The sequence below is a fragment of the Strix uralensis genome, chromosome 17 (assembly GCF_047716275.1).
Source record: "Strix uralensis isolate ZFMK-TIS-50842 chromosome 17, bStrUra1, whole genome shotgun sequence".
Lineage (NCBI taxonomy): Eukaryota > Metazoa > Chordata > Aves > Strigiformes > Strigidae > Strix > Strix uralensis.
In genome coordinates this window covers 14874438-14887303 of record NC_133988.1, presented here as the reverse complement: position 1 = coordinate 14887303, position 12866 = coordinate 14874438, and the positions used below count along the sequence as shown (strand labels likewise).

Sequence of the window (12866 nt, the reverse complement as noted above, 5' to 3'; positions counted from 1 at the left end):
CACTGAATTCTGATATTACCTTGTGGTTCTGAAAGCCAAGGCCTTAGGCACATGCCTTTCGTGCCTCAGCTTTCATCTGCTCCTGCTCCTAGTTGTGTACAAACACAATGGGGGAAGAGAGAAACCTGAGGAGACAGGCTGAATGTACCTCATCGCGTTCTGGAGAGCCCCATCGTGTGTTGCGGGTAAAATGCTCCACTCCCAGCCTTGTGGATGAGCAGGACTGGGAGAATACCATCACGTACCCATAATTTGAGTTGGCGAGAGGACAGAAGTACAAACAAGAAATGGGTATTTAAGGTATTCAAAATAAGGAAGGGGCATAATTACATGATTCACTCGGCTCTATCAGCACTCGCTTGTAAATATGTTTCAAGTTTGACTGTATTTTGTTAGTTAAACTTGAGCGACCAGGCTTTGTGTAGATCACGGTGTCACAAGGGTTGTGAGCGGGTGTAAGGCAGCATTGCTGCTCGCTCCTGTGCCTGCTCCTGCCTGTTGCTGGTCTCTTTTTCTGGGCTACCCAAAGTGTTTGTATGGCCATGTGGTAATTCAGAGCAGGGAACTGAGCTTGAAACTAGTTTGGCAAAAATCCTGATGTAGGGACCATTAGATGTGCTTCTTTATGGCTTCTTGGTTGCTCAGCACATGCAAATATTTAATCTCATGTTTAATTCTGTGTTGTGGGCGTAGGAGCCAGAGGCAAAATCCTAACAACTTGAATGGAATCGGGATTTCCCCTGAAAGAAGGCCCATAAATCCAATCGGAAATTTAATTCTCAGCGCTCAAATTCAGGCCTGTGTGTCCTGACCCTCAGCCTCAAGCTCTCGAGGGCGAAGGCAGCGTCTGCGTTCAGGTGCTGGCCCTGCTGTGACCTTTGGATCCAGAACAGGTCCCCGACCGACTGCTGGGCAACATTTCATACCGCAGGGAGGATATTTTATTGTAAAACCCCAGGAGTGGGTCAGGATGTCGAGTAGGGCTGGAAATGGTTCCTCAGGAGCAAACAAAAAAGGGGGTGCCTGCACGGGGAGCAGCGTGAGGCCAGATGCGAGCAGCTCTGCAAGCCGGGTCGCGTTGTTATCCCATCATCACCTTATCCCATCGCATCCCGGCGCTGGTTCTGCCGCAGCAGGGGCTTCATCGCTTGAAATCCCAAAGTTTGCTCGGTGCCTTCCTCCTCCCGAGGGACGGAGGTTCCCTCTTCCCGTCCCGACCCTGGCAGCGGCAGGTAGCGAGGCAGAGGGGGGGGGTGTGTGTGTGTGTGTCTGTCTGTCTGTGCGCGTCTCCTTTGTCTCCGGCAGCCCGTGCAGCGCCGTGCACCCTGCGGGCGGCCGCGCATCCCAGCGCCGCGCATCCCCTCCCCTCCAGCCCCGCTCGGCACACCCAGGCAGGCCCAGCATCGGCCCGCCCCCCCCCTCCCTCCCCTCCTCCTTCACTCTCCAGATCGCGGGGCTAATTACCAGCAGGGGACTAATTGCCAGCAGGGCGTTAAAGCCACCGCCGGCCCCGGCTGGGCTGGGCTGGGCTGCGGCGGGGCGGCCGGCGCTGCCCCGGCCGCGCTGTCCCCGCTGTCCCCGCAGGCCGGCTTTGTGCAAGCGGGCCGCGATTGGCCGTGCCGGCAGGGCCAGCCCCTTCCTGGCTGCCTGGCATGAATATGCACGGCCCCCCTTCCTCCTCCTCCTCCTCCTCCTGCATGTGTGTGTGTGTGTGCGGGGAGCGGGGCTCCGCCAGCAGCGCCGCTCCAGCCATGTCAGCTCGGCTCCGCCTGGGCCCACCATGAGCCATGGCCATGTCTGCGAGCGCCGACGAGGAGGACTACGAGTCGGAGCCGGAGCCCGAGCCGGGGCCGGGGCCCGAGCTGGGGCCGGAGCAGGTCCGGGGCGGGCGGCGAAGTTTGCAGCAGGAAGGGAGGGGAGGAGGCTGGGCCGGGCAGCGCCGAGCCGCGCCGGCAGCGGGGACGGGGAACAATGTGGGGGGGTCGGGAGCGGCCCCGGGGCTGCGCGCCCGGCGGCGGCGCCGCCGCGGCTGCGGGCGTGTCCGCGGAACGGGGCGCGGAGCGGGGCGCGGGAGCCTCCCGCCGCGGGGGCCGGCCCGGGGCGCACGGCCTCGCCCGCCGCGGGCGCCCGGGGGCACCGGGAGTTGGGCTCCTCCGGGGGCCCCGCGCCGCTTCAGAGGCGGATGCGCTTGGAGTGTGTGATTGTGCCTCTCGGGGGGTTTCCCTGCCGCTTCCAGAATTTTTTTTTTTTAATTTTTTTTTTTTTCTAATAAGATTCCTCAAATAGCTGAGAGGGCTGCAGGACTTCAGGAGGGAGTCTGATGCTGAGCCCGGCTACCTTGTCTTAGTTTGATTTATAGCCAAAACCTCCTTTCCATTCCCAGGGACGAGGGATGTGGAATAAAGAGAAGGATGTGTGCTGAAATGAAAAGAGAACTTTTATTAATACTTCCAGGCTTTATTCTCTGATGTTTTTTGTTTGGTGTTTTTTTTTTTTTTTCCTGTGGGGGAAGGAGAATAAACTTTTTAAATTTATGAAGTAATCTGCGAAAAATAATCCAGAACATATGTTCTAGATTGCATATTTTACTCTCTTAAGAACTGCCTAAGCAATTAAAAATGCACCAGGAATAGAATTAAACATGTGTATGCAATTTAAACATAAACTTGATAGTTTTGTTCCTAACTCAAGGTGTTTTGCTCTTTAAAATAGCCCAATAATTTGCTTTTAGAGAGAAGTTTCTACGTAGGCCGGGTGTTGAGTCTATCCTCCAAAACCCATCTCATTTCTAATAACTTTACGATGTTTTGCTTCATAATTGCGCCAAGAAAGCAGAGCTGAAAAAGAGTTTGCACTGGCGATGGTGGTGTGCCTTGGGTGCTCCCCAGGGATGGCAGATCTGGTGTAGAAACCTTAAGAGAGATGTTAATGTGCTGCCCTGGCCTGGTGTAGTGTCACTCCACGAACCTAAGCTGGGTCTTGGACAAGTAACTTTATTAAGGCTTTACTTAATTCTGCGGATCGTGTGAATGTGCAGGCCTGTGCTGCTGCTCGATTCACCTCTCAGCTCCCAGACCTGGTAGTTAAAATGTCCCAGCCCCCTTTCTTTTCTTAAACTTTGTCCCACACCAGGCCTTTTCCATTTGCTTCTCTGTTTTGGTGTGATTACTATAGGCTTTTTGAAAAGAGGTAATGTTCGGGGAGCAGATTGATCTCAGCTGCATTGTACCAGCTGTGAAATAGCTACTGGAGGTGCTAGTTCTTGCTGGATGAATTCAGAAAGTTGGTTATGTTTTGGGATTCTTCAGCTCTTCTAGAACCTGAGGCTTTGATAGCATTTTTCTGTCTTAATAGTTAAAAATTAATGCAAGAAAGTGGAGAGCCTTCTTGTGGATTTCTTAAAAGGCTTGGTCTGATCCTAAATTATAACACCGTGACCTACGTAGCAAAGACCTGTGGAGTATTTTTTTTTTCTTCTTTTGTTCAGAACTGTTCTGTGATAAAACACGTCATGTGGATCCAACTGTATTTTCATACAAGCCTGCTTTAGCTTGTGTAGTTACTACATTTTTCTGCACAGGACATGTCACATTGGTATCATGTAGCTGCTTCTACTGCGATTAGTCTCCGGTGTGTAACAGGTGAAAGGCTTCAGTACTACAGGTGTAGTTGAACAGCACAACTTCAGTGCTTGGGTAGGAGCTGTGGTTTTTGTCGCTCAAACTTTCTTCTGACTTTGATTCCTCTTTCCCTAGTCTATGTGTAAACTAGGAAGGCAAAAAGACTGCCAGATTTCCCAGCACGAGAGCAGGTGAGATTTGCTGCACTTGGACTAGTTGCAGTCAGCATTGGGGGCTTGGAAGCGTGTGGGTGCTGGGGTTCATGTCCTGCCTGGTGCTGGCCCTTGGGGAGGGCAGCACCCTACTGCAGCCCACCAGCCTTGCTGGGTCGCTCAGGGTAGGAAGAAATTCAGTTTTTGATGGTGACACTTCAGCGTGTGTAAATAGACTGAGGAAAAAAGCTCCGGGGTGTGGGTAGGGGGATTTGTCCTGAGGTAGCAGTAAGAAGAAAAGCTACACTTGCACAATGTGCTCCAAGTCTGTATAACTTGTGTCTTTCTTTTTAAGAGATCCTACTTTGGATGCAGCTTATCTGCAAAAGCATATTCTTGCCAATATATCTTATTCCACACTCTAGGCCTAACTTCTACCTCCTCACCACCAGAGGAAAATAAACGGGGGCACTTGTATTGGCACTGACGTGCCAGTTTATCACACCCTAAACAACATAGTTGGCAGAAAAGCTGCTGGAGTGTCACTAATGCCCAGATGAACCTGCGAGGTATAAACTTTTCTATTTACTTGTGGGAAATTGATTTGTTTATTCAGTAGTGGAGCTCTGTGTGGTCGCCTGGCAGTGGTCACTAGGAGCTTCGCTGCTTTCTGCAGGAGAGGGTGAGAAAGTTAGTAGGTATGAGTTGGAGGAGATGGTGGCAGTGAGCGTGTGGAGAGCGTTAGTCCTATTTGGGGATGGCTGGGCTTGGAAAAGTTCCACCGCCTTCCCTTTCCCTCGGATGCTGCTCGCGTAATGGGGGACCTTGGCCTTGTGTTGCAGGACACCTCCACCCCGGCAGGAGCATGTGCTGATGATGGGTGATATGAGTCCTGTAAACAGCCACTGCTAGAGGAAAACAACTCCCCTGGAGTTCGTGTGTGTAGACTTTGGGCAGATATGCTGGAGTCAGACATGTTAGATCCGTGGTGTTGGCTTGCACTCTTCAGTTAATACTGCTTGTAAGGATGTTATTGGCATCAGTGTGATTTTTTTTTTTTTTTTTTTTTTTTCTGTCTTAAACTAGCTTCTTCCTCATTCCCCCTGAAGTCTTGCAGTCACATCATCCTGTCCTTCCTTCCTTCTTCCTCCAAGTTGTTCCTTTGACAAGGGTTTCTGTTAACTGCTGAAGAGATGTAAGGGTTTAATGCTGAAGAGCTGTTGACTTGATTGTGATTATCTAGTGCAAGACAGTGTGCGTGTAACAGGCTGTCAGCCTGCCAGGCAGTTTAATGCCAGTCCCTGCATTTCAGGGTTAATGTAGAGTTAATGACAGGGTCTGTTTCAGAGACCTCTGGTAAAGTGACTTTGGTGGATCTCAGTCCAGTGCATTGGTATGTGTGTTGCTGTTCTACACCACTGCTGGTAATTGTCAGTTTGACTGGTTTTCTTAGCAGGAAGGCCAGAACTGCATGCCCAGGAGGCTAGGGGAGGGACACACCACTGCAGCAGTTGGGACAGTGTTGCTCGCTGGCCCTGGGCAGCAAGCAGGGAGCCTTGTCCTCCAGCACTTCCACCCTGTTTGACTTGAAAAATGCACCTCTGCGTCTGCACACCTCTGATGCTACGGGAAGAGGCAAGGAAATAATTGACCAGAAGCCTTTGCTGTGGCACCCCGTGGGATTCTCCAGCACCCAGTGTCAGCCCGTGACCCAGCATGTTTAGGGTGGTGTTTTAGCTGACTACAGTTATGAATTGTGGGTTAATGTGTGTGGCTTTTTTTTTCCCCCATAGTGTTTATTTATCAGATATTATAAAGAAACAACTGGTAATTAAATTTGTCTATTCTAATTCTGGTAAAACAATTGTACTGGGTTGCACTGCCATATAAAGATCTAAGCGCAGGACCAGCACCTGGGAAGTCCTGAGTCTTTCATTGCTGATACAGTTGCATGGACTTGGGCAAACCACACCAAATCACAATAATCTGAATCTGTCCACGTGTTACAGAAGGAAATCACCCCTATCTTGCAAACGTGGCACCTTGAAGCAATGAACACTGCACATGTATGGTGTCTTGTCTTGGAGAGATTTACACAGTGGATACACAAGCTGCTCAGCTAGTACTTGGTTAGGAAGTGAAGGGCTTCAGGGTCTCACTGAGCTGGCCACGTGATAAGCCCTTCAGAAGGGCACTGCACATGGCCCTGGATTTTTCTCAGAGTTGTTGAGTCTGAAATAATGGTACAGTGCCACTGGCAGCAGTTTAAGCAGGTCACTGAACCTGATTGGTGGAATAAGACCCGTACCCAGGTAAAGGCCACTTGCAGAAGAGCTTGTTTCTAGGCTGCAGGCTTTGTCAGCCTTGTTTTTCAGGACCAGGACCCCATCCCTCCTGGGACTTGGCAGCAGGGTCTGCTGATCTTCCTCTCCAGAGCAGAGGAGTTTGTGTGTGAAGTTACCTCCTGGTGTTGGGATAGCAGTTGGGGAACATCAGCACCTACTTAATGATGCATTTAACAGCTGATAGCTATTGAAGTGTTGTCTCCAAAGCTTGAGGCTCTTGCTATTTTTGTTTACCCGAGGTCTTTTGAGTTATTTTTTGCAGCTGTGAAGGTTTGAAATCTGTTGTTGTAAAAATCAGAGTTGTGTTTTTGTTGTAGTAAGGGTTGTGCTCAGGGCAGAGGTCCTTAGTGCCTTTGCTGCTTCTGACCTGGTGATGGTGGGTGGCTTTTCGGTGACTGCTGAGCAGGGAAATGAAATATGGTGAAATTGTGTTCAGGTACCTGCAAGCAGGCAGTGAAAACTTCCCAGCAGCCAAATGTTTGTCTGTAGCCAAGATAAACTAATGTTCTGAGTAGTGACTTTTTCCCATAGCATTTTCTAGGGGTTTGTTTTGAGTTTTAAGTGTCATACCTGGTCTTATTCTGAGATCTACATAGCCCTGTTGAGAGAGACTTGAATTGCTGATGACCACCCTACGCAGTCCCCTAATTATTGTCCAACTGGAGTGTTATCGAATTCCCTGGGGTTTGTAGGAGCTCAGCACTTCTGAAAATCAGTTTGCAAATTTGTCCCCTTTCCTGTCTAAGGAGTGGGTGTGTTTAATCACTGTGGTGTGGGAGGGTGATCCCAAATTAATGATTTGTAAATGGCTTTGTAGTTCATAGTGTATTACCTTTGATGGCCTAAGTTTACTTCCAGTACCCAGGTGCTGTAGAGACCATGGTGCAGTCTGCTTCAGGGGCAGGAGTAGGTTACCTTTGTGTATTGCATGGCAGTAATCTGGAGGGAACCAAAAAAACAAACAAAAAAAACCCACAAAAGGAAAAAAAAAAGACCTAGCAGGATGTCCTGTTAACAGGTCTTGTTTTAGAGGGCAGTGCAAGTCCACCAGCTTTCTAGGTTTCAGTGTAATAGGGGTAGGTATTTAGCATATTAATCCTAATATGTTTCAGTAGCTGCTTGCAGAACCTTCGTTAGGAGCTTGGGAGAGTGGTTGTCATCACTTGAACATCCTTTTACCCATCTTTTGAAGACTTGCTCTGGCCAGAGAAGGATGGGCGTGGTTTCTCTGAAAGTGCTGGAGAAAATAGGGGATTGCTTGTGATAGCATTCCGGGCAGGCTCTGTCTCAACTCCCTGGTTTTTGTTGTAAGACTTAAGAAAAAAAAAATCTTCAAATTTGGTATAATCTTTGTCTTCTTGACAGTTCTCAGAGGTGGCTGCTGGGGACTGCGGAGTAAGCAGGCACAGACTGTGGTTGAGGGTTTCAGCTCATCTCCTTGGGAAAGGAGATGATAGGATCTGCTACACAGGTGGGAGACTACATTGGTTTGGAACCTAGTTTAGGGCTTAGTGTGTCACCCGGCTGTGGGGTGGCCTGTGGGGTGGCTGTTTGCTGGCCACCGTGGTGAACCCAGCTTAAGGAATCCTGCTGTCCCCTACCAGTTGCTCATTATTTACAAGACAGGTCCACAGATCTGTGCTAGGAGGGTGGCAAACTGCAGTACAAAGATGGGAACAGGAGCTAGGAAAGAAATCTTCACCTAGTTTTGCTACCAGGACTGGTACATTGTAAAACTGCAGTCTGGGCTGGAAATCCTGCAGCATCTCTTCACTAACATCAACCTGGAATTTATCTGGCTGTCTGCCATGTGCTAAATAAACCCCAAGTCATGTTGGAGGCTCCTTCTACCCCCTTGAATCCCAGCCCCTTTCTGGGATAGCAACCCACAGGCCAGATTTTCTTCTGTGGAAGTTTTTAAGCAACCACTTTGGAGCCCCTTGAAACTAGATACTAGTGGGAATTCCTGCAAGGCCTCTCTAGCCTTGCTGGCTGTGACATCCTGGAGTGAAGACGTGGCTTGAACTGAGGATGGGTCGGTTGGTAAATTAATACAAACCCAGCTAGTATAATTGCTTGAGTTTCCTAATGAGCAGTGAAGAGCTCTGGGTAGGTAAGAAATATTACATACAGTGAGATCAGAGGTCTGCACCTCTGCTGTGTGGTGTGGTGATCTGTAAGGAAATCCGAGTTGTGTGGTCTGGCTTCAGACTTGTTCATGTACCTTCACCTTCCTGTCTTTTTTTTTTTTTTTTTTTAAGAATTCTAAAATTCTGTGTTCAAGCACTGCCTTTTTACCACTTGCATCTTTGTGGTGTTCTGGAGCTTAAGATGCTGTCCTCAGAATTAGGACTTGGCTCGTATTACTGTGGCAGAATCAGCTGGAAAAGTACAGAGTTTGATTTTTCCTTGAAAGAGATTGCATTTTAAAAAGACCGTTCTGATAGGGTCGTATCTGTTGTTTGCCTTCTTAAAAAACTTAATCATGTTCAAACCTAGCGGGAAGGAGTCGGATGCTCATGCAGAATCTTCCATGTGCTGTTGGCAGGGGGGAGCTGCCCAGGTTGTTGTACGTATTTTGGTTTAACTTGTTCCCACTGATGTCTAGACTTTGGTTTGTGTCTCGCTTCCCTTGCTAGTGGAAGGAGACTCTAATAGGGAGAATGGAGGAGTGATTCATGCTGAGGAAGGAAATTATCTCTTATCTAGGTTGCCTCTAAGCCAGTCCTGCCATAACTGACTTTATCCTTGAGAGGCTGGAAAGTTGGTTTAAAGGGTAAATATTTATTCTTTGGGGTGTCTGAAATTTATCTGAGATGGAGGTGTCTGGTGTGGTTGCCGATGGGAAGGAAGCTACACTTGTCTGTTCATATAGCACAGTGCGATTCAACCTGCAAGCAGAACAAAAACTGTTCTAGAGGAACATAATTAAAAACTTGCTGAAATCTGTATAAGCTCATCAACTAAGCAGTGTTTTCTCCCACCTCAGTTATGACAGTAGGTCTGTGGGAGAGAAAGCTAAGAGGTCTCACTCCTGGCTTCTCTCTTTTCCCGGCACTGAGGTTCCTGGATTGGAGATTCAAAATACCAGTGCTCTTCTGTATCTTAGGGAAAGTCACTGGAGCTTTGCTAAGTCAGCTGGGAGGAAGGTCAAATGCTCAGCCATGTGGCTTTTCTTCAGAGTTGTATAGTAGGACACTTAGGGAAGTTTTTGTAGTACCAAGTAGGATGTGTCCATACCCTTTCTTTTAAAAACTGCAGTGGAAATTCTGCATGGCTTTCTATAGCCAACCTGCCCCTGCCTTGGTGATTGCCCAGAATTCAGCAGAAACAGAAAGTGAAACTGGCTGGTCTGTTGGACATATGCAGAGATGTGCAGAAAGTGGAAAAATTGTATAAATGCTAAACCAGATGATCTTTGCAGTCCTATTATTACCATCTTTATGGAGAAAGCTGTCAGTGGTAAGAATGAGCCAAGCCAATTCTTGCATAATTAGCCCCATACAATTACATGGTATTTAGTGATGTTTGGCTTGAGTGGTAAGTTCTTGTGTGTAACAGGGAGTTTCTGATGAGAACATGAAATTTAGATATCCAGAGTGAATATGCTGCAGTTAACCTAATCATTTAAAATCTTTTCATGCTCCTTTAGCTTCTGTCTTAAAGGTCATTGAAATCTAGACCTGGGATGCCCTTTTTAGCCTTTGCACAGCATCAGTTAGTGTTCTATTTTTGAGCACTTGTAGTATTGGATATGAGGGGAGCTACTTTGGAAGGGTTTTGTAGTATTTGTGGTTTATTGCCTACTTTATCGCTTGGCAGTAGTTCATACTCTCCTGGTTTTTTAGGGAGATTGCTGTGCCTTGAGCCATTGCCGCTGAGTGTCTCTCTGCTGCACCTGACCTCAAAATTACTTTTGCTGCCTCCTTGGATTCTTCTACTTCCAGCAGAGGAAAGTAGACCTCCTGGCTTAACCTGAGCACAATCCTAAGAGCTCCCTAGCCCCAGAGCTCAGCAGTGGTGCAGACCTAAGCCAAGCATGTCACTTGGGACTTGGTCCTGCATTGAGCTTGGGCATAAATTGAGTCTCCCTGCCCTCCTGTTGAGGTGGGCTTGCAATAGGTTTGGGATCTCTCATTTATGCCTTGGTTGCTTTGTCCTTTTACATCTTTTCTTGAAAAAGTAAGGGAACTCCTTTAGCTATAAGAGTGATAGTATGCATCTGCTGAGCATTACCCATCTGTGTATAACTCTGATACATCTGTCAGTTTTACATCGAAGATGTGTACAGCTCCTGTCCAAGGAAGTTCTGTAGTTTAGATGGTAAGTGGGATGTGCGATTAACTTTGTGTGTCTGGCTCTTTCAGAACAGGGCAGTCGGACGGCCCAAAGGGAAACTGGGCACTGCTTCTGCAGTGAAGCTCGCAGCTAATCGGACAACCGCCGGAGCGCGCCGGAGGAGGACGCGATGCCGCAAGTGCGAGGCGTGTCTGCGGACAGAGTGCGGCGAGTGTCACTTCTGCAAGGACATGAAGAAATTTGGAGGACCTGGCAGGATGAAGCAGTCCTGCATTATGAGGCAGTGTATCGCAGTAAGTGTACCTGTTGCTACAGCTGGTTTGGAGCTTTCTTTCCTATATCTGCGTGTCCTGGTGACAAGGTGGGGAACTGAGAACTCTGCTCAGAGTAGTCTCTAAAGCGGATCAGACAAAACAGTGTAATTCCTTTCCTCTCAATTCAGATCTCTTCTCCCCATTGCTTTTCATCCTCCCCAAATCTTAAACCACTAAAACGAAATAGCCCAGCTTTCATGCTCAGTAATACAGAAGTGGAGATTATCAGTACACTGGAAATTGGCATTCAAATCGCACTGAAATTCTGGGATTTGGGGGAGAAGGGGAAGAGTGGGAAGTTCCGATTCAAAGGGAGGAGAGGCCTGTTTGGTTTGGATTTCTGAATTTCCTGAGAAAAGCTTGCTTGCAACCATCTTTACCATCTTGACTACTTAACCAAGTTAAGATATGGAGAAATCTTTGACTGGCATCCTCCAAGATTTTGGCATTGGTGACCCCAGCCCCAGGCTACTAGAGATCTAAATTTCCATTTGTTTGCTGTTACCTAGATGTATGGCAGAGGGTCTGATCCAGATGAGCCAAAGAGCCGTCAAGCCAGGATCTTGTCTTCCTCAGGGACTGGAAATGGCTGTCCGGAGATGAGCATCTGAACAGGGCAAGCAGGAAGTCAAAGAGTTTCCTGGGCTTCTGCGATACGTTGCTTAGAAGCTTCTTGAGTCATAAGTGATAGTTTTGTATTTAACAAATATTGACAGATTAATCTTCCATTAAGTTGTCCAAGCAGCTTTTGAATCCGTTGCTTTCACACTGACTGTTGTGGGGCTTCTCAGGTCTCATGTTCACAGTGTCCCTGTTCAAGGATAAAAATGAGCTTTAGCTTTTATCTTGATTCTTTGGAAGGTCTTGTTTATGCAACTGTTAAGGGTTTGGTTTTCTGTTGTGTTTTTTTTTTCTTAAGGAGAGGAATGTTGTTTATTCATAACTGAAATATCACCCCATCTATACTGATTTCTCTCTTAACTCTTGTTACAGTTCCTTTCACTTGGGCTTTTTTTCTTTAATTCTGATGAGGAAACTGAAGTGGAGGCATTAAATGACTTGGTCTGACACTGATAAAAAACTGATAAGCACTTAAGGTTTCCAGTAGTTGCTTCTGGTAGCTCACTACATGTCCTGTTCTAAACCATGCACTGTTCTTGTCATAGAGGATTAGATGCAACTCTGCTGGATCTTTCAGTAAAGTACGTAGAATATCTACCTTTCCACAGTGTGCTTTTGCAGCTCAAGTGTCTGTCTTTTGAACACTTGATTTCCTGGAGTGAGGCATGAATTGAACAGCATGGATGAAGAATATATTATTCTCCAGGGGGAAGAAATAGTGAAATCATGCTGCCTTTTTAGTGGGGGGATTAAATTAGGACTGCAGTGTGCTTTCTTGTCCTGACTGATGAAGGAAACTTTCATACTAAGCTGTTTCACTCTAGATAACACAGGCTGAACCTTTTGGAGATGAACTGGGTTCTCTTCTGGCTGAGTGTAGTCATCCTCTCATCTCCTGTCTTCTAATGAAGAAGTATTTTTTGTCTTGGTATTTGCTGGTTTTATTTCCAGAAGCTGTGGTTAGAGCACAGGGCTTGGTAGCTGGGGTACTCTGATTCCTTGTCCCACCCTTGTATGCACTCCAGAAGACATCTCTGCCCTTCATAGTTTCCCATTGGTGTAAATAGCAGGGGGAGTATTACAGACTTTCTTAGAGCAACAAAAGCATAGAAAAATTAGCAAGTTGAACTGTTGTAACTTTTAAGGGGGCTTTACGTTTCTATAAGCAATCCTATTGCCTTTACTCTTGTTCATTATGTTCTCTTAACAATTGCAGTAGTAATATATTGTGGTACCTATCCAACAGCTTCCAGCCAAAAAGAAAAACCCAAAATGCCAAAGCAAGGCTCTGTGGAAGTAATGATCCCTACAGTTCTGGGATTGTGCTTTCCTCTGGTTAATAACATTGACAATATTAAATAGACACAGACTTTCATTAAACTCGGAAGCCTTAAGAGAGTCTGTACTGCCATTCAGAGAAACTCCTCTGCATCACTAGTTCAATCAAGAAGGGAAACAGGAGTGCCTGGGACACTTTATGCTGCATTGAATAGGTCTGAAGGGAGTGCGGGTCTC

General features: G+C 47.2%; 1 protein-coding gene across 11 annotated transcripts in view; it reads left to right on the top strand.

The window, feature by feature from the left end:
• KDM2B (lysine demethylase 2B) overlaps positions 1 to 12866 on the top strand; it is a 126251-nt gene that overhangs the window by 96741 nt on the left and 16644 nt on the right. For all 11 annotated transcript variants that reach the window (XM_074887701.1, XM_074887707.1, XM_074887705.1 and 8 more), the window contains one exon: positions 10485 to 10709. In XM_074887701.1, coding sequence (XP_074743802.1) covers positions 10485 to 10709 — 225 coding nt within the window. The remainder of the gene's footprint in view (positions 1 to 10484; positions 10710 to 12866) is intronic.